Raw genomic sequence first — 24,889 nt, forward strand, 5'->3', positions numbered from 1 at the left:
ATGTTTGCCATGTTCATCATAAAAATACCAACGCTCTTGAAATATGAGATTTGTAATTTTGAAACTCAAATCTATAAATTCTGTAATATATATTGATCCAACTAATCTAATTTCAACTGAAGATTAAATAGTTGGTTAAATGTATCTGCATTCTCTATAGCAGGGGTAGGCAACCTCGGCTCTTTTATGACTCATGGACTTCATGCTGACTCAGGAATTCTGGGAGTTGAAGTCCATGAGTCATAAATGAACCGAGGTTGCCTACCCCTGCTCTATAGCATAGGCATGCCAAAGCAGATAACCTGTAACATTTAATTCTCCCCTCACCAGATCAAACTCCTATAAATAAATTTCTGGTATGTTCCTATGCTACGGTCTCTGATGCATTTAGAAGAAGTCAAGACACACATCAGGCTCCAGTAAATCCTTATATTATTTACTGTAATAATGTTCTTATTTTGTTTATGGATTCTGGATTCAGAAATATAAAGAAATAGATATGCATTTTTACTGCTTTGGAAATCCTTGCCACAAAATGAATACAATCCATGTTCATTTAAATATATAGAGAGATTGTTATTCAACACTAAACAGATGCTCATAATAATTTATTAAACTTATAAATTGCCCAATTCTATGGGTATGGGTAGCTCATGGCAATCAAACAAATTACAATAAAGAATGTAATTGCTTCCCAGTGTTTGAGAGTAACTCTTAAGAGATTTCGGAAAACAGAGGTGGAGATAACATGATGTATGTATGTATGTATGTATGTATGTATGACAATGTATTTTTATAACTAATGAAATTGGCTATAACTAATGAAACATAACTACTGAAAATGGCTTCAGTATTTTAAAATTAGGAAATGGTATATACATACTCAAATACTAAATAAATAAAGCATATGAAAAGGCACTATAATTTAGAATATAATTCAGACATGAAAAAAGTAAATATTTCAACAAAGATCAAATGAATCCATAAGCAAGGCCATGTGTTTTGCTATATTAAACAAGACATTTAATAGCACTGTGTTCCATATCTTTCTAGTTACCAATATTTGCAGATTAAGCTGTGTAAATCAGTTTAACTCAAGAACACATACCCTTTTGCTGCAGACCATCTGACGATAGTATCTTTGTCTTTTAAGCCAATCAACAACTGCTCTGTGAAAACAGGTTTTTAAAATCATAACATGAATTAAAAGCAACAAAACATTGTCTTTCTCTTGGCACTTCATCAATTTTAGCTTCATTAGGATACATCTCCAAATTTTACTGAAGTGATGAGGACAGTGATTTGTTCCTAAACATGATTTTGTAAAGAAAAATCATGTTTGTTTGTTTTACTGGATCTGGCACAAAAGTCTAAATAGGTCTTTAAAAAGAAAGAAGATTCAATTAATTATGCGGGAAAAGTCAAAACGGGGCATGAAAGGGAGGGACGCATCATTCAAAACAATGTCAAGAACAATAACCAAAAAATACAAATAACATCAGTGCAATAACATGCACAAAATATTATTGTTAGCTAGCTTTAATTAAGGTAAGCATCAAATTAATAATTACAGCTTCAATAACAAAGAGCCAGTATGGTCTAGTGGTTAAGGTACCAGGTGGAAAATGGGAGACTTTGAGTTCTAGTCCCGCCTTAGCCAGGAATGCTAAGAGGAAGAATCAAAAGTATGGCACCCAGACATAAATAATATTTTTAAAACTATGAAACAAAAGTAACGTAACACTATTTACATTATTTCCTACCAGGTAACGTAAGGGTTTGTAGATAAATCAATAAACCATATTCATAAACCACATTGGACAGGATGTCAGATCTTACATTGCTTTTGATCAAACATACCTATAACATTTTCAACCTCTCCTGGAATATCATATTCCTCTTCTTCCTCCTCCTCTCCTGTGTTAACTGCCATATTTTCTGTTTTCTGCGGAATGAGACCTCCAGTGGAAAACTGTAGATTGGCAGCTAAAGATCGGAATCCCCGTTGATACCTAGAAAGGCAGTTTCACTTATGATTATATTTTTAGCAGAGAGAAGCGCATTATCTACAAAATATCCATGAAGTAGATTTTAAAAATGAAGGCAAAATATTCTGTCACTGGTGAAATAACTGAGCTGAAATTTCGCTATTCAAATCTTACACAGCATTATTTAGAAGTAATTTCACCAATAAAACACCTATAAATTATCATTTATTAAATAGAATGTAAATATTTATAAATACGAATATGTTTAAATATATAAAAGTGCAATCTAAGCTCAAGCTTTGGGGACACAGTTTAAAACTTAAGAAATACAGGGTTGTTGTTTTTTCATTATTCCTCAAGCAAACTACCTAATGTTTAATATACTTTAGTAATTAGTTCAAAATACTTGTTCACTCTTTCAGCCAGGGGTCAAAAAACACTGACTATTCTTGTATGCCCCGAAGAATTTACAGGTAAGGACCAGATCCCCAGGACCAAGCTGAGCTCCCAGGGCTGAGGGGTGGAGCCAAAGGGCAGGATATCCTGGATAATGGTGGCAGACCAACACCAGCCTTACTGGCTGCTGCGTTTCTTTACTTGCCTACCCGTCAGCTACACCCACACCTACATGCCCTTTATTCTTACTATTCCTAGTATTACAATGTGTATTTTAGTGGAAATTTTTAACAGCCTAATTATGTTTTTCAGTACTGGTACTTTCATTCAAGGAGGCACAAAGGGAAGAGACATCACAGCTTTATGTAAACTTTTTAAAACAATACCCCACCTAGGATCTGTTTTTCTCCATTAATCCTAAATTTAACTTTGAAAGGACCATTTAGCTATAAAATAAACTGTAGAAAACGTGAATTAATAATGTAAATTAAAATTATAGAGGAAGAAGCTTATACCTATTGAATGCCAAAGTTCCTACACAAATATTGCTAAACCAGAACTTCTTGTCATCAAATGAATAAGAGATGATTTATTATTATCTACTCCTATTAATGATAGATCTTACAGAAGGCAAGTAAAAACATGATTATGAAAAGAACAAACCTCCACTTTGCCACCTTTGGCTTAAGAAATGTCAGACCAAGTCGCTGAACAAGTTTCACTCCCAGCTTGCGAAGAATTGTTTCGTTACTTTCAAAGAGCTTGCAGTTATCAAGACATTCAAGTACAGTAGAAGCTATAATGAATAAATTTCTATATCAATAAATATATCCAATTTTGTCCACTATATAATGCATTTGAAACACTTGAAACAATTTTCAGCAGAAAGCTATGAAACATACACTCAGCTTTTATTACCAACATTATCAATATGTTATGAGAAAAAAAAAGTTCTGACACGTAAGACATTTACACTGCACTGAAATTAAGTATTTTGTCTCAGTGCCATAGTCCCCCACTAAGACTAACTTGATTTATTAGGGAAAAGTATCCATGAACATTATAAAATAAAACATTTAGGCAACATTTCAACTGAGTCCACATTTTATAGCAGGTATAAACACAACCTACTGGACTCACACTTTCCTTTTTATTGATAAACATATGATTATAATATAACATTATAGTGCACTTCAGGATGTCCACAGCTTGGGGTCACACCAGTGAGCTCAAAAGATTTTCTGCCTACCTTATTTTTTATTAACTATTAACCTTTCAAAAAGAGGAAGTCAGCAAACTGACAATGAAGTGTCAGTCTCCTCTTAGGCTGCCTTTGATTCTCAAATAGATGCTATCAAAGCGAGACAAGCTATTATGTACAATATTTCTGAAGTGTTCCCCCTACATACAAACAAAGTTAAAAGTTAAAAGGAGAAAATGCATCCTACCCCCCACCCACCCCCCAAAAATCTGGTAAATGGATGCATTCCAATTGATTATATTGCTCAGCTATTTTGTTAATGAGCATCCCACAAAGCCATCTGCAGCAGCATTCGGAATATGTGCATAAAAGATTTGGAAATGCTTGCCTAACTGTATAGTGTGTGTGAAAGAGAGAGAGAGAGAGAGAGAGAGAGAGAGAGAGAGAGAGAGAGAGAGAGAGAGAGAGAGAGAGAGAGAGACAAATTACTTACTCTAGGAAAACACCTTAGGTTTCAGACTATGTTTTACTCTAAAAACTATATATATTATAAACTGAGGAAAAAAAGGAAAAAAATAATAATTATTTTTTATATCTGAATAGTCCTCTAGTAAAGGACCTGGTATTCTTAAGAGTAATGAGTTCCTTTGTAAATTCCAATATAAATTGATCTGTACTGCTGAGCTCTGTTCAAGTCACTCATTCCTATTGAAAGGGGCACCACAATCCCCTTCCATTTAACTGTATCCATCCCAAAGTCAATCTCCAGCCATGGATGCAGGCAAGATTTTTTAAATATATTTTTATGTCTTCAATAAATAAATAAATAAGTCACTATACCTATAAAACAGAAAACTGTTGAGATACAAGAGCACTTGGCAGGATTTTATCCATAGCTGTCTTTCTATCAGACTGAATTGTCAAATTTGATCTTCAAATGAGTAGTAGTAGTAGTAGTAGTGGTGGTGGTGGTGGTGGTAGTAGTAGTAGTAATAATAATGATGATTTATTTATTTATTTATTTATTTATTTATTTATTTATTTATTTATTTATTTATTAAATAATATTTCTATACCGCCCTTCTCCCGAAGGACTCAGGGCGGTTCACAGGGCAAGAATAAAATACAAAGTTACAAATATTAAAAGGAAATTAAATAATTGCCCGATTTTAAAACAATTAATATGCTACAATTATAAAACCCCAAAGATACAACAATAAAAATACAAGAATAAAAACCCCACCAATCCCCCATCAGGCTAGGCCGGCTTGTGCAAACAAAAACGTCTTCAGATCGCGGCGAAAGGAGTGAAGATCGGGCGCCATCCGGAGCTCTACCGGTAACTGATTCCATAGTTCCGGAGCGCCCACATAGAAGGATCTCCCCCTGGGGGCCACCAATCGACATTCTCTGATCGGTGGCACCCTGAGGAGACCCTCTCTGTGGGAACGCACAGGGCGCAGGGAGATTGATGCCGGCAGCAGGTGTTCCCTGAGGTACTCCGGACCCCTGCCATGTAGGGCTTTAAACACCATTACTAGTTGATGATGATGATGATGATGATGTTGGAAGGGACCTTGGTGGCACCCTTGCACATGACACCTCTACCAAATATTAGTTAACTCCTTTTGCATTATCCAAGATGTTCTACCTTCCACAGAAGGTTTTGAAGATACTGAGGGAAGGAAGAAACAAGAAATCTCCCTTGCACAAGATTATTTCTAGCTGTTGTTCTCAGGATCCCACTCACTGATTTTAAACAAGAGAGTAAAGAGAAGTGAAAAATCTTCACACTACAACCACCAGAAATTTGTATCATACTCATGTTTTGCTCATGTATGTGTGAACGCTGCTAACATCGAATGTTATTGCTTGACATGAGATGAAGAAGTATCTATTTCATATGTTATGGTACCATGAAGAGTCTTACCATATGGTAAACAATCTTCTCTTTTGCCATGTTTGAAAAGTTGTGCCTAAGAAAAAGAAAAATATATTACTGAACAATTGAAATACAAATATTAACTAAAATTTTGAAATATTAGTATCCAGAAGTAATATTCCAGATGTCCTCTGGCATACTGTATTAATTATATATTATTTTTACCAGAATACATAACTTTAACGTGTGTGTATGATCACATTAAAGCTAAATAAAGGGCCAGGCTGATATTTAAAGTTGGTTACATCAACCAAGAGTAGTTATACTCTCAAATGCATACACTTGCACAATACAGAACCAAAGGTTTCTTTGCTTAAAGTTTAAAACTTGAGAGACAGAGCAATGTAATAATGTGCAGTGTACTGGATGTGATTATAGACTAAAATCAGGAACATCCACTGAAATAATAAAATAAAATGTAAGATGATAAAATGTAGATGACTGTTGTAATGGAATGCAGCTAAAGAGTTAACAGAACACATCCTTATAGGAAGATTAGAAAACAAAGAGTGGGACAAAAGTAGTTGATGGAGGGGAAGAGAAGGGAGGAGAGGAAAGGAGAGGGGGAGGGGAAGAGGAAGGGAGGGGAAGGGAGAGGAGAGGAGAATCAGCTTGCAGGGAAGGGTAGAGTAGAATAGGAATCAAATCATTGGTGCTCATTAAATTGGAACTAACTCTCTGTAAATAAACATGAAACCAAGAGAAACACTTTGCAAACTGCATTAACAATCTTCCTAGCTTGTTTATTATTGGCTTATCTCTTCCTCAATAAACTCTAAATCCACCATAGCTGAAACTGAATATTTATTCACATATTATTATCTAATTTAATGTCTCCCTTAGTATATATTTTAGAATTCTACTGGTTTTGCATGTTTTTGCAAAAAGAAGGTAAACAGATACAAAGTTGGGCATAACTAATGTTCAGCAGCGGTTATCAGTGAAGCTACTCTAGTATGCGAGAACAAGAAGTCCCTGTGTTCTAATTCATAAAATAAAGAGTAGAATACATTATAGAAAGCCATTCAAAATGGAATGCAAGCTATTTTGCAATAGGATACAAAGATTCCAAGAAAACAATGAATGGATCTTAACATTCTATACCTTCTTCACAGACTTGGTAGACTTTGATCTTTTGCACATCCATCCACCATTACTAGATGTTGGCATTGTGGATGTGGATGGGCCTCTCAGCCTGCATCATAATTACAGTGCTTGCTCTGTTATGGGGCTAAGGAGGGACTGTATGGAACTTTTAGGTGTGGTATTTGGACTGCCAAGTACCTTGAGGCAAGTGGGTTAGGGATGATTTGAGTTCCTGGTGAACTGGGATGTGTTGTAGAATTGTCAGGAGAGAAGATGGATATGCTTGCCAGGTCTGGAAAGGAAACATATTTGAGAGGGCTGGGGTGGTGGAGCTGACGGGAAAAGTAGGGCCTTCTCTACCTTATCTCCCTCTGGTGGGCTCAGGGAGATACAGCAGAAATCTGAAGGTACCTCACATGGGGACACTGGGCTGAGTGCTTGAAAGAGATCCCACTATCTGCACCTCAGTTTCTATCCTCAGTGCCTGGCAACTGGATCCTTGGTGGTCCTGGACTTCAGCTGTTCCTTACAAATGCCAGGTTTGTGTATAATAAAGCTAATTTCATCTAGGAGGAGGGAGCCAAGCTGGTATGTCTTATCAAGATCTGACTGGGTCAGTGGGTGGGGTTGTCCCCACTTGGAAATGTGCCCACCCACCTTTTAAGTTCTGCACTATCCAAGAGCAGAGGGAGGGGAAGAAGTATAGCCGTTGTCAAGAACCCTGCTGGCTTCTTTATTGAAGTTTTGGGGAAATTGGCATAGAGAATTGCCACTAGTGATTACATGATCACCGTACATTAGTTGTAAGTGCAAGTGCCCAGATCATAATCCCATGAGAGTGGGGATGCTGCAGTAGCTGTAACTTTAGGCATGGGACATAAGTCTCAGCACCATTGTAACTTTGAACAGTTGCTGAATAAATGGTCATAAGTTGAGTACTACCTGTAATGTTCTTCTTAGCTGCTTAATTTTGTCAGCCTGAAGGATGACTAAGGATTTGTAGTACTCTTCTTCCTCCAAACTCTTGATATTATTTCCATAGGGCATCTCGATTCCCTCAGTTTTCACTATTTTTTACCCCATTAATTATAATGAGGACACATTTATCCACTCTAAACTTCATTGCAACAGCTTGGCTATATACCGTATTTGTACAGTGTTGTCAGATATTTTTCCATACAGCTTCAGATAATCTATTTAAAAGAGGTGGGATAGCCTGGCACAGGTAGTCTGGCATATGTTTCTGATGTCTGATAGCCATGTCTGTCTTGTTCAGTACTGCTGACAGAGGAATCAATGTAATGACTAAGAGTAGTGGTAATACTGAGTTTCTTTGAAAGATTCCCATCTTGAAGTTAACCTCTCCCAGTCTATTACCAATGATTAGCAATTTTCCATTGCGTCATTGATCTTTGCACAAAGCTTTTGGTTTTTCTATTGATTCCTATTATTTGTAGGCACTTGATTAACCAATCATGTGGCAGGGAGCAGAATGCCTTCATGTCATCAATCTAAGGCACATTCAAATTGATCTTCCTTCTCTTGCAGTTTTACAGAATCATCGTGTCAATTAGGATCTGATCTTTTGTTCCTCTGCTGTTCGGGCAGTTTCCTTTCTGCTCAAATGGAAACAGCTTGTTTTCAACTAGATGCCGTTGGACTGCATCAACTACCATACCAGTTAGCAATTTGAAAAGTTTGGTAAACAGGTAATTAGCTGGTATTCGCCTCATGCCACTCCTTTTGGTGGATCTTCCATTATCAGGTAGGTTTTGCCAGTTGTTAGCCAATCTTAAATTTCACCTCCTTGTAGTATGATGTTACACTGCTAGGCAATGAATGGACGCAGACCAATCAGATGTTTCAACTAAAAAGCACGCAGTTCTTATTCACATGGTGCTGACCAATTCTTTAACTTACTTGCCCTTTTTCCACCTTTTCTGCTGTTGATTGCTTCTTTCATTTTAGCTTCTTTTTTATTCTTATTCATCTCCTTTATCCAATTTGCATTTTTGTTGTATTTCTTTGGTTTAACCCATAGCTGCTCCCAGAACTGCACTGTTTCTTTGTCATTGATGGATTGGTAGAAATGTTTCTGATTCAGCTGAAATTGGAAGTTCAGCCTATGCTGTTTCTTGTTTTATATTTCCCACTGCTTCCTTGATCTTTCTTCTCTCTAGGTGACATTTTTTGATTGGGTATTCTTGATCTTCTTGTTCTTCAGCTTCTTTTATTTATCTCTTCTAACTAGGTTGCATCTGATCTTAACATGCTGATCTTATTTCCCAACCTGATCCTCCATTTTGGCAATTCACTGATTGGGATTTTTTAAAAACAAATTGTTGGTCTTGCTTCCAAGATCTTAAATAATAACTGTAGCTGTGCTGTATATCAGTTGGCTTATTTCTTGCAGCAAACTAGTTCTTATATTTGATAAACTACAGTATTGATATCTCTTAAAATGTGCTATTTTTTGTAACAAGCTTCAGTGCAGGCAGCCTTATTTTGTTGTTTTTGTGCTGTTCTAGATGCTCTTTGTTTGTTCTTCTTGTTCTTTTAGTTAGAGGGCTCTGTCCTTTCTGAGGAGCAGGCAAAAGAGAGACTGCCTAGTTTGGAAATGAAAATAGTTCAGAAATGATGCCGATTTCTATACTACCAATTCCACCTAGATCAGGCATGTCAAACTCGCGACATCACGTGACGTCGCGCGATGTATCGTGACTTTTCGGCCCGCGTGCCGGCGGTTTGACATGCCTGACCTAGATGGTCTCTGTTGTTTGAAATTCCTCTGGAAAGACTTTGATTTCTTTGCCCTGGTTAAATCTTTGAACCTTTTCCAATTCTACTTTGGTACATACCGGTACTTTATTTCATATTATAAATCAATGCTGATCTTCTAGCCTTTCTTCTGATTCAGGATGTTGTTCTTTCCAGAACTGGTGCATTCTTTTCAGATATTCTCTTCTCTTTGGACTTGATTTATAATAGCAAATCATTATTTCTTTGCTTTTAGTTTTTATATATTTGCAACGGGTAAGCAACTTTTCTTTCAGTAATCCTGCAAGCTGCTTACCCTCTTTGTTTAGCCAACAGTCCTGAGTCCTATAGCTCACATGTCCAGGAATTCCAACACCTTATTGGTCCTTATTGATCTAGGCAACAGCGAATCCAGTATAGGTTCTGTAAGTTACATCTCACCATTTTGTTTATGGCAGAGATGTTCTTCATTTGGTTCCTCTGACAAGACCTGTCAAGTATGGATGAATCATTGGCATAGATCTCATCTTCTTCAGAGCACACAGCCCCACAACCACATCAAGGTAATGCCTCAATGGGGGATTATATTATAATTCCTTAGATTTTATTTTGTACTCCTAAGGGACAAGATGCAATCCGAATTCATAACATATTGTACTATTTAAGTTACTTAACAATCTTACCTTATTTTATCTAGTTAAACTATAATTAAATGTAAATCTCATGACTCTGCTATGAAACACAATAACTGATGTCCACCCAAACTTGCACATTTGTAGTTACACCCAAGAATCTTGCACAATGTACATCAACTCAAAATAATTATGGCTACTATTTGCAACCCTGCACTGGTGCAATTTAACATGTGCTTAACCAAATCCAATGAGGACACACAGCAACCTAAAACCAGCTTCAGAATCTCTGTATTTTAAAAAAAACATTGATTTATCATCTTTGAAATTATTTCCTAGAGATGACTTTTGAAATAAAAGCCATCATATATATATATAAAAAAATATAATAGATTGAAGATGTCTCAACAAGTACTTTGAAAAAAAATTGAATATTTACTTGCAGATATATACAGGGAGTGCAGAATTATTAGGCAAATGAGTATTTTGACCACATCATCCTCTTTATGCATGTTGTCTTACTCCAAGCTGTATAGGCTCGAAAGCCTACTACCAATTAAGCATATTTAGTGATGTGCATCTCTGTAATGAGAAGGGGTGTGGTCTAATGACATCAACACCCTGTATCAGGTGTGCATAATTATTAGGCAACTTCCTTTCCTTTGGCAAAATGGGTCAAAAGAAGGACTTGACAGGCTCAGAAAAGTCAAAAATAGTGAGATATCTTGCAGAGGGATGCAGCACTCTTAAAATTGCAAAGCTTCTGAAGCGTGATCATCAAACAATCAAGCGTTTCATTCAAAATAGTCAACAGGGTCGCAAGAAGCGTGTGGAGAAACCAAGGCGCAAAATAACTGCCCATGAACTGAGAAAAGTCAAGCGTGCAGCTGCCAAGATGCCACTTGCCACCAGTTTGGCCATATTTCAGAGCTGCAACATCACTGGAGTGCCCAAAAGCACAAGGTGTGCAATACTCAGAGACATGGCCAAGGTAAGAAAGGCTGAAAGACGACCACCACTGAACAAGACACACAAGCTGAAACGTCAAGACTGGGCCAAGAAATATCTCAAGACTGATTTTCTAAGGTTTTATGGACTGATGAAATGAGAGTGAGTCTTGATGGGCCAGATGGATGGGCCCGTGGCTGGATTGGTAAAGGGCAGAGAGCTCCAGTCCGACTCAGACGCCAGCAAGGTGGAGGTGGAGTACTGGTTTGGGCTGGTATCATCAAAGATGAGCTTGTGGGGCCTTTTCGGGTTGAGGATGGAGTCAAGCTCAACTCCCAGTCCTACTGCCAGTTTCTGGAAGACACCTTCTTCAAGCAGTGGTACAGGAAGAAGTCTGCATCCTTCAAGAAAAACATGATTTTCATGCAGGACAATGCTCCATCACACGCGTCCAAGTACTCCACAGCGTGGCTGGCAAGAAAGGGTATAAAAGAAGGAAATCTAATGACATGGCCTCCTTGTTCACCTGATCTGAACCCCATTGAGAACCTGTGGTCCATCATCAAATGTGAGATTTACAAGGAGGGAAAACAGTACACCTCTCTGAACAGTGTCTGGGAGGCTGTGGTTGCTGCTGCACGCAATGTTGATGGTGAACAGATCAAAACACTGACAGAATCCATGGATGGCAGGCTTTTGAGTGTCCTTGCAAAGAAAGGTGGCTATATTGGTCACTGATTTGTTTTTGTTATGTTTTTGAATGTCAGAAATGTATATTTGTGAATGTTGAGATGTTATATTGGTTTCACTGGTAAAAATAAATAATTGAAATGGGTATATATTTGTTTTTTGTTAAGTTGCCTAATAATTATGCACAGTAATAGTCACCTGCACACACAGATATCCCCCTAAAATAGCTATAACTAAAAACAAACTAAAAACTACTTCCAAAAATATTCAGCTTTGATATTAATGAGTTTTTTGGGTTCATTGAGAACATGGTTGTTGTTCAATAATAAAATTAATCCTCAAAAATACAACTTGCCTAATAATTCTGCACTCCCTGTATATTGCCTTGCTATAGATTTGCTATCTGTAAATATGGCATTCATTGGGTGAATTAAACCATTACGCAAAAACAAAGTTTAACAAGGCCACACAATACATACTTTTTCTAATAATTTTTCATTTAACTCAATGAAAATATTTAAAATAGGGCTTGAAATAATTACATGCTTTGAATTGTCTAAACATTCATCCAGACACTAAACTAAATACTTTATCTTAACCCTGTGTTTCATCACTCTAATAGTAAGAAACACTTTCAGATAAATATGGCCAGGAGTTAAAGTTAAAGGAGCATAGCCCAACCCCAAAAATATTTCCACATATGTTAACAGCTATTTATGGATTTAAGTAACGTCAGCTATGGAGTAAATGCAACAAAAACTCCCTGAGGCTATGCACCTGCTTTTAGTTTTTAATGAACTGCATTTCATGATCTTAAATGTAGAATGAATGAACATAACATTACAAAGCATGGAGAACACTGAGGATTAGGAGCAGTTTATGACTTTTTGATAAACCATCTGCTAGGTTAACAGACATTTATTCACTGTTAACAGTAGAGTTCAACTCAATACACACACACAAACACACACTCTAAATATTAGTTATAACAGTAAAGTCTACTACAAATTAAATTTAAAGAAAGAAAATACAGAATAAAAAATACAAAGAAAAAGAATAGTACAAGGAATAGAACGAAGAAAAAATAAATTTTCATCACTAGTATAAACAAATAGAGTAATTCTTCACTCTCCCTAAAGTTACAAACATTTATCAATTCACCTGATACTCCACCTTTTATCTATAAAAAAATATCCATGAAACATAATCCTGGTTTCAGCAAAGGTCCATAAAGGGCTTGAAGTAACAATGTATTTTGTTTTAATCATGATCAAATAAACCAACTTTATATTTTTTTCCTTTTACTTCTAGCAGTCTTTGGTTCATTAAAATATTGTAGGATTTAATTTCTCTTCATTTCTTCTTTATCCCATCACACAGAATTTGTCAAGGCTTTAACAAACGTCTTTTGTAAATCCAACAAGAAAAATTATACTGTGTTGTTTATAATTCACTTTCAAATTTTAAAACTTCAGCCAGTTTAGATTCAATGAAACATCTTTTTCTGAATTATTCTCTTGGCCTGTCAGTTGTAAAGCCACTTTTGATATTTTCTCTATCTTGTCTAATAAAATTTGTTTTATAACTCACATTTTTTCAATAGCACCCTTTGGACATAATTACAGGTAGTCTTCTATTACAAATGGAATGGGACTTCGGGACTTGCTCATAAACACGAGGGGGCGCTTATAGCGTAACTTTGAACGTTCACTAAAGGAACAATCGTAACTCAGGGATTATCTATATGTCCAAAAGATGCTACTGAGCGGACATTATTACTGATATTATTGATATTGTGGTCACTATTACCTGATTATTTCTTTAAAAGGATAATTCAGTATTTTTGTCATCATAAGATTTTGCATCATATTACAGGCCTGCATATCCTTTTACCTAAAATCTTTAGTCCTCTCTAGAGTCGTTTTTAAAATCACAAAATTGCTTATCTATATTATGCCTTGTAAAAATGAAAATAAGATATATTTCTCATGAAAAACAGTGTGTACATTATAATCAATTCCAAATCTTATTCTAAAAGTTTCAATGCTTAATTTTACCTGCATTTTCTAAGATCAAAATCTTATTTAGCTTTTTATTTCATATTCTTTAAATTCTTAAGCTTATGATTAAAATGTTATTTTGTTCAGGATTGAAGGAAAATTCACTAGTGTTTTCAAATTTGTCATTAGGAAGGTGTCTGTAGTTAACGAGCAATTTCTGAAAGTGGTTAGAAAGTGAGATTTATGAACTTAGTGTTCTTTAAAAGTCTCCGTCATGGTTGCAAGCAAGTTGGCTAAAATATTTTAATATTGGACTTACTGAAGAATTGTGAATAATGGACTCAGAAGTTAATTTCAAGAATGGCTGCCATTATAGACTGTCTATCTTCTGAAATGAACCTGGCTGAAGCCATCTTTGTCGTTCTGAGTTGCCACACAGGTTGGGGGGGGGAAGGAAAGCAAAAGTATTGCTAGACTAAACACAGAGCGGTCCTGTGGGAACCAAGGTCATTTCTAAAGGTGCTGAAAGTGGGAGGGAAGGAGTGTCACGGAGCCCGCCAATTGCCCTCATTGGTAGCGTGATCAATGGCATAGTAGGGAAGTGGGAAGTGTTACATTTAGTTATATTGAATCCGTGTGGGAATTTTACAGTTGGTTTCACTTTTAATCATGCTGATATTATATATCCAAAAAAGATGTTCTTTGAGAAAGTTTCAAACCTTGGAATTCTGATTTGTTTGGATTTATTAGTCGGAACCTTGACATAGACTGTATATTAGTGATGTTATGGAAGAGGAACAAGTTCTCTCATAAAGGACTGAAACTGATTAGAATGTGGATTACAAGAATGCTATGGAAAAAGAAAATATACTGGAAATACCAATGAAATCAGCTGATGATTTAATAATTAAAAGAGATAACAAATAACAAACTGAAGAGTGACTTGCATAACTTTCCTATTTACAAAAGAGACGTTAAAGTTTTGAAGGATTCTGTGAGAAATGATAAAGAAAGGGGTAAAAGAAATCAAGTTCTTGGACATTATTTGAAGTCATTAAAGGCCAAGATCGTTAAAAATAAAGAGAAGGAATATAAAGTTGGTTTAAATATCAAAATACATATGTTGCTATCTCTGGTAACCCTTTTTGGGGTTTTGCTGATCTAGGAGTGAATAATGCAGCTTAAAAGTTTTATTTATAGTTAAGGGAAGAAGAAATAATTTGTTGTGTTAAGAGAAAATGATAAGTTACTAAAATTGTTTATATTTGTTCTGATGCAGGGGGAAATCATTTCTTTAATGTTTCCTTTCTTTTTATTATATTCTTATTTTTTCTTTTTCTATTTCTATTTCTTTCTATTTTTCTTTGTTTTTTAATTTTTTATTAGCTTTTATCTTTTTAAATGCAACATTTAATAACATTATTATATATATGAAAAGTGAAGCTCAACTCCTAAAGACTACAAGTCCACGCACTTTTCTTGGCAGCCATGCAGAAGCTGTTTGCAATTAATGTCTTTCAGACAAGAATATAAAAATTAGTGAGAAGAAATTAAAAGGACAGACTGAAACCATCATAAAATGCTTATTATTCCTTATTCAAAATACTATGGAATGTAATTGTACATAAACACATCTGAATGTAAGTTAACTGTTTTTAAATTTAAATTCTATATCGTCAATTTTCATATTTAATATATTATAACCATATAGGTGTTCTGGAGAAATTGTTCAATTATTTGAGTAATATTTTGGGGTTATTTGCTTTTTAATAAAATCTGCTGCTCCTTATTTTGATGTTTAATATAATTTTATTGCTTCAAGTTATGGCAGCTACCCTGGATACTTTATGAAAAATGAACTATGTTTTTCGATAACTTAATCTAAACATTTTACTGTGAAAAATGATGGATTTATGGTTTGTATTGTTAGTTGGGGAACTTACTCAAAAACCTTTTAGTTTAACAATTGTCCTGGAGGGGAAGACACCACACACATGTGCCTCAAATAAAAAACAAATGAACAAACACCCCATGCCAACCTATTTAAACTTTATTTTTATTGCATATGCTGAAAGAGAGTTAAATACAATGGGAATGCACTAGACAAAAAAGTACATGAACCATGGAAGTCCACATTAAATCTACTAAAATCTCTCTTGGCATAGAGTTGCCTACCATGGGGCCAGACCAAATAGGAGTAAGGCAGTTAGGTCCAGCTGTACACAGGGTAGCAGGGCTTCATTCTGTGGTGGGACCTGAGGCAGCACTCTGCAGCAGCAGCAGCACTGGGGTTGAAGTACTGGCTGAGGGGCAATGGTGGCCAAAAGAGACTGCTGAATACCCTGGACTTCTACTTCAGCCCCAGTTCCGCTGCTGAGGAGCCAAAAGGGCAGGGATGGAGGGAAATGGATGAGGGGGAGTTGAAGCACCCTGAGGTCATTAGTGTGGGGAGGCTGCCAAGTATCCAAATCATGCAACACCACGAGGGCGTTGCAACAGCCATAACTTCAGGGAACAGGCATAAGCACTGCCACAACTTCAAACAGTTGCTGAACATGTGGTCATAATTCAAGGATTACCTTGAATTCAAGGATTACTCAAAAATTCTTTGAGAAATGACTAATTTCCCAGCAGTTGAATTATTTAAATAAATATTGTATAAAAGATAGCTAAATATCACGTATAAAAAGGTAAAGGTTCCCCCACACATGCGTGCTAGTCGTTTCCGACTCTAGGGGCCGGTGCTCATCTCCGTTTCAAAGCCGAAGAGCCAGCGCTTGTCCGAGGACGTCTCCGTGGTCATGTGGCCAGCATGACTAGACGCCAGAGGCACATGGAACGCTGTTACATTCCCACCGTAGTGTAGAGAATCAATAATATTGTACAGAAATTATTAGGAAATATTGAATTCACACATACTTGTGCCTTGTTTCTGGAAGTGATGAAAAGATTTAAAGATATCACTTAGACAAATTCCTTTTACAACAACCAACATCAAAAGTAGTACAAGGCTTAAATAGAAGAAAACTTTTGATTAGGAAATGAATAGGTTGATTTACCCTCTTGTTTAGAACCTTTAACATCCATAGAACATCATGTTAAAGTTCCAGTTGTACGCTTTGGGCATTTCTAAGTCACATCACATTTCTTTACCATTTGTGGGGAGACGTAACACTAACCAACCAGTTGAGAAGAATCTAGCTACCTCTCCTTTAAATAATTATAGTACCTACAAATTAGAGAAAAATCATTGGCGTATCCTAGCAATAGAAATATCAAATCTGGTTTTGTTGCTTTTGTAATAACATGATGCAAGATACAAACAAAAACTAGTTTCTTAGTAATCAGGGAAAAACCTGACACACCTCCTAATTGTCTGCATAACCCACGTAGATGTAAGAATCAGCATTACCTCTGGGACATCTTCCCCAAGCTATACAAATCATCACTATTAAAAATGGCATGATTACTTGGCAGTAGGCACATCTTACTGCCACAGAGATGAGAATCTGTAGTTACCCTTTGGCTCCAATAAACTATGAGCAATAGATATGCCCAACCTTAAGGGAGGATTGAAAATGCTGTAGATAATTACTCTTCAGCACCTCTAAGAGGTCAAGCAGACAAGTCTTTGCACCTAGGATTATTTGTTCACCTTACTTTAATTTAACAGAAAGAAGCACAGCTAAACAACAAGAAAGTATCGAGTGGTAAACTACTATGAAAGTCCTCTGTCTCAGAAATTAAATCCATACTGTTTCGGATGCTTCATTTAATCTGGTAACATCAGTGTTCTGAGGATTTCACTGTCAACAAAATATTTCCTATTCTCACATAATCTGGAAACTCTGGTTGAGATACAGAGTGTGTTAGGAAGATGAGAGGATAAAAATGTCAAAATTGAGAATGCAAGGAAACTCATACAAGGAATGATTACCCAAGAAATATAGACAAAATACATGGCACAAGCTAGGAAAGGAGTTAGGTTAGGTTGACCAGAAGCAAACAAACAAAAATACTTCAAATAAGTAGGTCCTTTAACACAAGGGAACTTTTTTCAGTTTAGATTTTTTTTTCTTCTCTCTACTTCTTCCAAACTTCCACTACATTTGACTGAAGGAGTACTAACTTCATGGGAGCTAAAGGTGGCAAAAGGAATGGAAAGAATGAGAAAATTCCCTTCTAGTATCCTCCTTAAGCCCATAGCCTGCAAAAGCTAAATCACAATTCAAGTTGTTCACTAAACATATTTATGTATTGTAGTTGCATAATGTCTTTCTACCAGAAACTCAAAGCAGGCACTCAATTTTCTTTGTTCTTTCTTCCAGCAAAATTTGCTAGAACTCTGTGACACAGGTTGGGCTGGGAATATATTCTTACAGATAAGACAACTGTTTAAACTATGTTTGTTGAACAAGCCATAATACCCTGGTCTATCAATAAAGCTAATCCAAAAGATAAACAAACCGCATTATAGTTCCATATTCTGGGTTAGTTGGCATTTGGTCCCAATTACGCACTGAGCTTCATGATTGAGTGGGAATGTTAAACACTCTTCACTTCTAATCCAACCTTCCAACTGCTACATCATAATAGCTTTTCCAAATTAAATGCTATAAAAATTGAATATTACAAACATCTACTGAGCATTTCTAGGAACAAGTTGATACAATTTATAGGTTAGATGAAAGTTCTCTATCAAATATTTGAGATATTGCTTTCAGTCAGAAGCTAATGGATCTGTTGTCTCAAAATAACACATTCCAATATTCCTATCTGAAATGAACATTGGCATCCAAAATTTATAAATTCACAGAGATGAATTTGAGTGAAAAAGATTAAATCCCATGTAAAAATCTTTAAACTGGATCACATCCAAACTGTGATTGTAGCTTGGAAATGCACTGCTAGTGAAAAGGGGAAAACGCAGTGTTTGGGCTCCTGTTTTAATAGCAAATTGAAAAGGTACAAGTGAGAAAGCATCTTAGAAACCTATTTTGCACTTTCCTAATTGACAGATATGTTCACTAATTTTAAGTAATTGAAGGCAACAAAATTTCAGCTCATTGCTTGAAATCAAGATACTTACAATGAGTTAAAAGCTAGCAAAGATTATGTTCAAAACTCAGAGCTACAGATCTGTTTTTATGCCTCTAAGACTAAAAAACTGCATAGCAGAGCTATTTCTTACCTGAGGCATAATCTTCAAGAGCACACAACTATTACCAAACGATGGTTAAAGCACAGAAAGCTTGCAGAGAAAATGCTTTTTCTTTGACACAAATAAAAATAGCTCTTAAGATATGCTGCTTTACTTACTTACTAGCAAGGGTGCATTATTTTAACCCTATTACTCATATTGTCTAGTGTATCTCTATTAAAATAAATTAACTATAACTTAAGTTTCTATGCCCCAGGCTACTCCAAGATGAAAACATCCCTATCATGCAAGCTAGAGTGCTACACCCTGCAGGGCTAGCAAAACATTTGTTAATACACGAGGCATGTTTAAAAGCAAGTCTATCAATCAAAAGACCTAAATCAGATGTTTCTTACAATTAGATAAATGGTAGGTTTGAAACCAATTCTATGCACATATAAACAAAGCATCTATATCAAAATCCCATGGCTAAACTACACAGAATACATAACAACATCCAAAGTCATCTTCTAACATTTTTACAGTGAACTTGCATATATAAAAGACTGGGAGCAATTAATCAATAGAATCTGAGCAGGTAATAAAGTAAGAATTTAACATTTCTCTCCCTTACTACAGTCTGGAGTTTAGTATGGGGTTTTTAAAATCTGTGTTATCATAAGCACCCACCCACCAGGCAGTTGTGAATCATTGATATAGTTACTGAAGGCAGGTATCACCAGTAAACATATAGAGCGTACACTGCACAAGTAATGCTGCCTTTTAATTATAACACAGACATGACATATTTGAAACCTGTATTTGAAAGAGATAAAAGTTGTGCTACCTGTTAGTAATACGTTCTTTCACAACAGGTGTCCTATCAACAGGTGCAGAAGAACAAGCCCATAAGTGGAATCATGTTGTGAAACGCACAGTGCATGTTTCAACAAGAACTGTCAGTATTTAGCAGCATATGCCTTTAAAGACGAATTAAACAGTAAAAGACAAACTTGCCACAATTAATTCAGGAAATAATATTTCTGCAGGGGTTCTGATATTTTATATACTCATATCTCTTGTCCTCACTAAGAAAACATGTAGCCATCAAAATGGGATACCTTGTATTCATTTAATGCATTGGTAAGTTTGATTCCATGAGGTAAGAGCCAGCATTACTGGTAGTTTCTGTAATAAACTATACTAATAAACATGGATACTCAGTGAAATGATTTTGTTTTTAAAAATCAGGACTGGAAAGCAGAGACTTCCAATTTGTTGAATTTTCCTGGCTAGCCCAGCTGGAGCTGCTTTGAATTTCAGTTTAACATTTGGAAAGTCACAGATAGCTTAATCCCTGTTATACATCTTATAAGGTATTGAAGAAAACTCACATAAGCACAATGATGTCAAATTTGAAATATGCAGCTCCACTGCAGAAAGATATATAAATAGTCTCTAAGAGTTTACAAAGTTTAACGAAGGATGAATCACTTGGATATAAAAGTACTATCTAAACAGGTCAGCAAATTGATTTTCTGCAATTATATCATTATAATAATTTGACCGTTATATATTTTAATAAGATCAATGTCTTATATAATATCCAGTTCCATTTTAGTATACTATTTCACTGTCAATTTCATAATCACCTTTCATATGTTAAAACTATTTTTTACTTCAAACATCTAAGGATCATCTAAATTCTGAAATGTGAAATTATTATGTGACATCTGGCCGAGGACAGTTATTATTCAAAACCTATTTCATGCAAATAATTATATATTTAATTCAGTACTGTCAAGCCATTATACATCTGGTAATCTACATTTTAAGATCTCAAATATTGTCTACCAACCTGATATCAAAAATACTACTAAACTTCGACTCACAGGATAATCTTAAACAAATTATTTTTGCTTCAGCTTCACTGTCACCTTTCTCTTATTCTCTAAAACCAATTGCCATTATTTCACAAATTTTAAATGGTACTGACAAAAAATACTTTGAGGGGGAGAAAATGAACATTTGAGAGAAGAGTATTTTTCCCAACTTCTACTTACACTAAAATATCTATAATTTCATTGGCAGATGAAGACAATTGCTACCTTCTTTTTTAAAAAAAGAATTTTTTAAATATTTATTTTCACATTATTTTAATGCAAAGCAGTAATTTCTTTTTCCTTCTCAAATACGGCAAGGCTAGACTAAGGTTGTACTATCTTACAACTAAGGAAAAAGAAATGCTGGAAAGTAGCCATTGCCTGCTATCTATACTTGTCCAAAGCATGTTGCGATCACAAACCATTTTTTGTTGCAATTAAGAACAGACCATGAAAGATCAAAAGAGAATGGCCAAAACACCAAGCAAACCTGTTTCTATTACCGTTTAGCATTTTAAAGCCACAAAAACTGGGACAATCAAAAATGGAAGAGCCAGATTAATATCCTCTTTAAAACAATTTTGAATTTCATTCAAAATTAGCCTAATAAGCCAAATACTGTTATCTATGAAAGGATAACCAATATAAAATGATAGAAAGTGTAGTTGAATATAGTAAGCAAAATTAATTTGATTTATATTTATAAATTGTTTATTTTTTCTCAAGTATTTCTCTAACAGTGAATGCAATACCAATTGCCTATTCCTTATAAAGTAATCTTTAATCATGAAAGGGAAAAATATTGACCACCTTCAAAAGCCCTTCTTTTCAAAGGAAGAATTAGTTAAATGGCTACCAAATCAATAAAATTGCTTAATACTTGAGCCATTCTTGTAAAGAAAGGAAAATATCTTTATGAGCAAGTCTCTAGTTTCAAGAAAATTACATCTCGTTCAAGTTTCGATTCAACATGTTCAGTTTTCACCTGTTTCACTTAACCCACTCTAATAACAGGTGGAATAAAACCACATAGAACAAAGAACATATGACTAATATTAAGGTAATATGCATCCTACAAGTTTCATCAAGCAGCAGCAGCAGCAGCAGGCTTTGTTAAGTAGATGAGGAAAACTTTTAACTCTTAAACTTTGCCAATACAAAATATAACATGTTTCTTTTTCCTCTTCTTTTAAAGAACAAAGAAAAGCACCTGAATTTTTCCCCCTACTAATAAGAAAATTAGTTTCACTAGTACTACAATTTCACATAATCACAGAAGGTTTCTAGAGTTGAAGGATGGAGCAAGTAAGGCTTTGTTCTTACTTTCTACTCTTGAGATACTAGCACATCCGAAGCAGACAAAGCCCTCTATTCTAATACCTCTTTCTCTAGCTACTAAATGGCTGTAATTTGTTCCTATCTGTAAAAGAACTCAATAGGTCAACGGTTTGAATAATGAACAAAGCAGAGGATGAATAGAAGAATGTTGTTTTTTAACCATCTTCTTCAACACTGAATCCACAGTAATACCTACAAACTGGATGTGGTCAATACACATATGAGGCAGCAGGACATAAAAAGTTCATGTTTATGCCAATATATAAAAAGATATTAATAAACCAAGATTTCCTTAAAGTTAATAAGCACATAAACCAGTTTCTCAGTTCAGTTGTCCTAGATTAGTAGTTGAATAAGCCAAATTAGAAGTGTGAAAGCTACATACTGCAGGAAGGAGGGAGCATATAGGAATACATCTCACTCTCAGACTAGTGATCAATGTATGTTATATTGAGATGCCTAACAATTTACCTTAGCTGGTTTGTAAATAGTGTTACATTCAAAACTAAATAAGTGATTAATAATGTCCATGAATGATTATCATTATCTAAACCTTTTTGTCAGTTGATATGTGCAATCCATTGTTTTATCTTACTTTTGCAATAAAAGTAAATATTCTTTAGGGATGTATAAATATTTTTTATACTGCTAGAGAAAGACTGGTTGAGCTAAGGGGAGGAGTCAAATGAGGACTTAGTCTGGAATCCCTACATAAGCATAAGAGGATGAAGTCTGACTGTCTTAGAAGGCTACTGAGCCTTAGCTAGTCTGATTCAGGTGCAAATCACCAGTCTAAGAAGATTCATGTATTATAGGCTTGCACATATTATAAATAGTTAATTGAACTCTTTGAGCATGAATTTGATAGTTTGTGCTTGACACATACTGACCCAAAGAGCTCTAATAGTTTTCTTCATTATACAAGGGAGAAAACTTGCAGATTTCTCTTGCCACATATGCAAGAGTAGCAGAGAAATTTTGTTCCATGTTCTGGCAACCACATATAATTTAGAAACTTATATTTGGAAATACTTCCAATGATGAAGGGAGTTGACAGTTAAAAATAGCATTTAGAAAAGAAAAATGGGATTATCTTTGAAAACAACTATTTACCAGGGATTGAAGCATGCCATCCATTACAATAGTCCCCTCAATAGTCTGAAAAGAGGATTTAGATAATGTTGAAAGGGTCCAATCCAGGAAGTCTGCCATTCTTTTTTGTCTGACATCAAGACGGGTAATAAACCTACATACAAAGAAAAAACACATGTTGTGCAAGTTACCTATTCAGAGTAATTCAACTGGTAACACATTTTTCTTGTTAGGCAAACTGTTTTTTTTTCCTAAAGGCAATTGTCCAATGGATGCTTTCCAACATATTTCAAACGGGAACATTCCAACTGTCAGTTCTTTAACATTATCTTTTCTAAAGAAGGTCATAATGCACAAATATTGTCACAGTACACATCAAATTGTCTTGAAATGGTGGAGGAAAGGAAAATAGAAAATCAATTATAGCATAATCATTTTTTGAAACTACGGTTTAAAAAGTGTATTTCCCATTTTCCCATAATACACAATTTTCAGAATAGAATAGAATAGAACAGAACAGAACAGAATAGGAATAGAATAGGAATAGAGCTGGAAGGGACATTGGAGGTCTTCTAGTCCAGCCCCCTGCTCAAGCAGGAGAACCTATACATCTCAGACAGGTGAATGTCTAGTCTCTTAAAAATCTCCAGTGATGGAATGCCCACGATTTCTGGGGGTAAGCTGTTCCACTGGAACAGAAAAGAAGTAACTTTCTCCAAATCTTCTTTTTCTACTAGTAGGGAAGGTAAATCTTCCTCAAGCTAATCTTAATGTAGAGTGAATATATGGACACATTCATATAATTTTCTTGGTAACAATATGGAAGTTATTTGTAATTACCTTTTTCCTGTTTTTTGTTTTTTGGATTTCTTTTACCTTTGCCAACTAGCCTACAGTCCAGAAATGTCCTGATGATTTGGCATTCAAAAATTAGCAAGCTCCAACCCTTAGGTTGTTTTTTAAAAAAATTAGCTAAGTTTGCATGAACCTGCCACCTAGTGTGATATTATATAAAAGCTAGTGGCAAAATAAAGAAGGGTGACCCTGCTTTTTTGCAAGCTGATCTTGATTAGAAAGCCAATATTGTTATAGTATTGGTCTTTCCCCAAGTTTCCCTATGTTCTAGGTTATTCACAACCACAGAAGCTCACTGGATGACTTTGGGCCAGTCACTCTCTTATTTCAATCTACCTCAAATGGTTGCATTATAGGGGAAAAAAGAATACTATGTACATTACCTTGGACTCCTCTATGAAATGTGGGATATAAATTTTATGTAAAATAAATAAGGAGCAAAAAATATTTTTATATATGATTCTTCTAAATGAATAGTATAGGAAACCAACAGATGGAATGTCTGACTTCTGGTTTGTTTTATTAACAAAAGCAATATTAATGTGGATTACTGGCTTCATATTGCTGTATTGTTTTATCAAATATATTTTCAATGGATTTGCAATAATTCCTGTAAATCTAAAGCAATATATAAATGGACATGCAAAACATTCCAATATGCCTTGGCACTTAATATAAATTGTGTATATTTCAAAAATGACTTGGAAGACATCTCTGCCAAAGCAGGATAGTGTTTATGGAAGACATCAGTGGCTGGATCCTGGATCCAGGGTGATGAAATCTCTCCGGAAAAAGGAGAGATTGTGAGATCACCCACATGTATCCTGGACAACTGATCCTTCTGATTAAACTGCAAGAACTGAGGTTTTTCAATTGGTCTGTGACTTGAGCAACTGGGAATCAAGGGAATATTCCACCTAAGCTCAGAGTTGTGGCACAGC

General features: G+C 35.3%; 1 protein-coding gene across 2 annotated transcripts in view; it reads right to left on the bottom strand.

The window, feature by feature from the left end:
* The window catches only part of TBCD (tubulin folding cofactor D), a 164,767-nt gene that overhangs the window by 114,473 nt on the left and 25,405 nt on the right, over positions 1 to 24,889 (bottom strand). For both annotated transcript variants that reach the window (XM_083354407.1, XM_083354406.1), the window contains exons 8-12: positions 23,115 to 23,247; positions 5,516 to 5,561; positions 3,048 to 3,180; positions 1,861 to 2,012; positions 1,109 to 1,169 (exon numbers count right to left, since the gene is read on the bottom strand). In XM_083354407.1, coding sequence (XP_083210533.1) covers positions 1,109 to 1,169; positions 1,861 to 2,012; positions 3,048 to 3,180; positions 5,516 to 5,561; positions 23,115 to 23,247 — 525 coding nt within the window. The remainder of the gene's footprint in view (positions 1 to 1,108; positions 1,170 to 1,860; positions 2,013 to 3,047; positions 3,181 to 5,515; positions 5,562 to 23,114; positions 23,248 to 24,889) is intronic.

This window comes from Vipera ursinii (genome assembly GCF_947247035.1).
Source record: "Vipera ursinii genome assembly, chromosome: 2".
NCBI lineage: Eukaryota > Metazoa > Chordata > Lepidosauria > Squamata > Viperidae > Vipera > Vipera ursinii.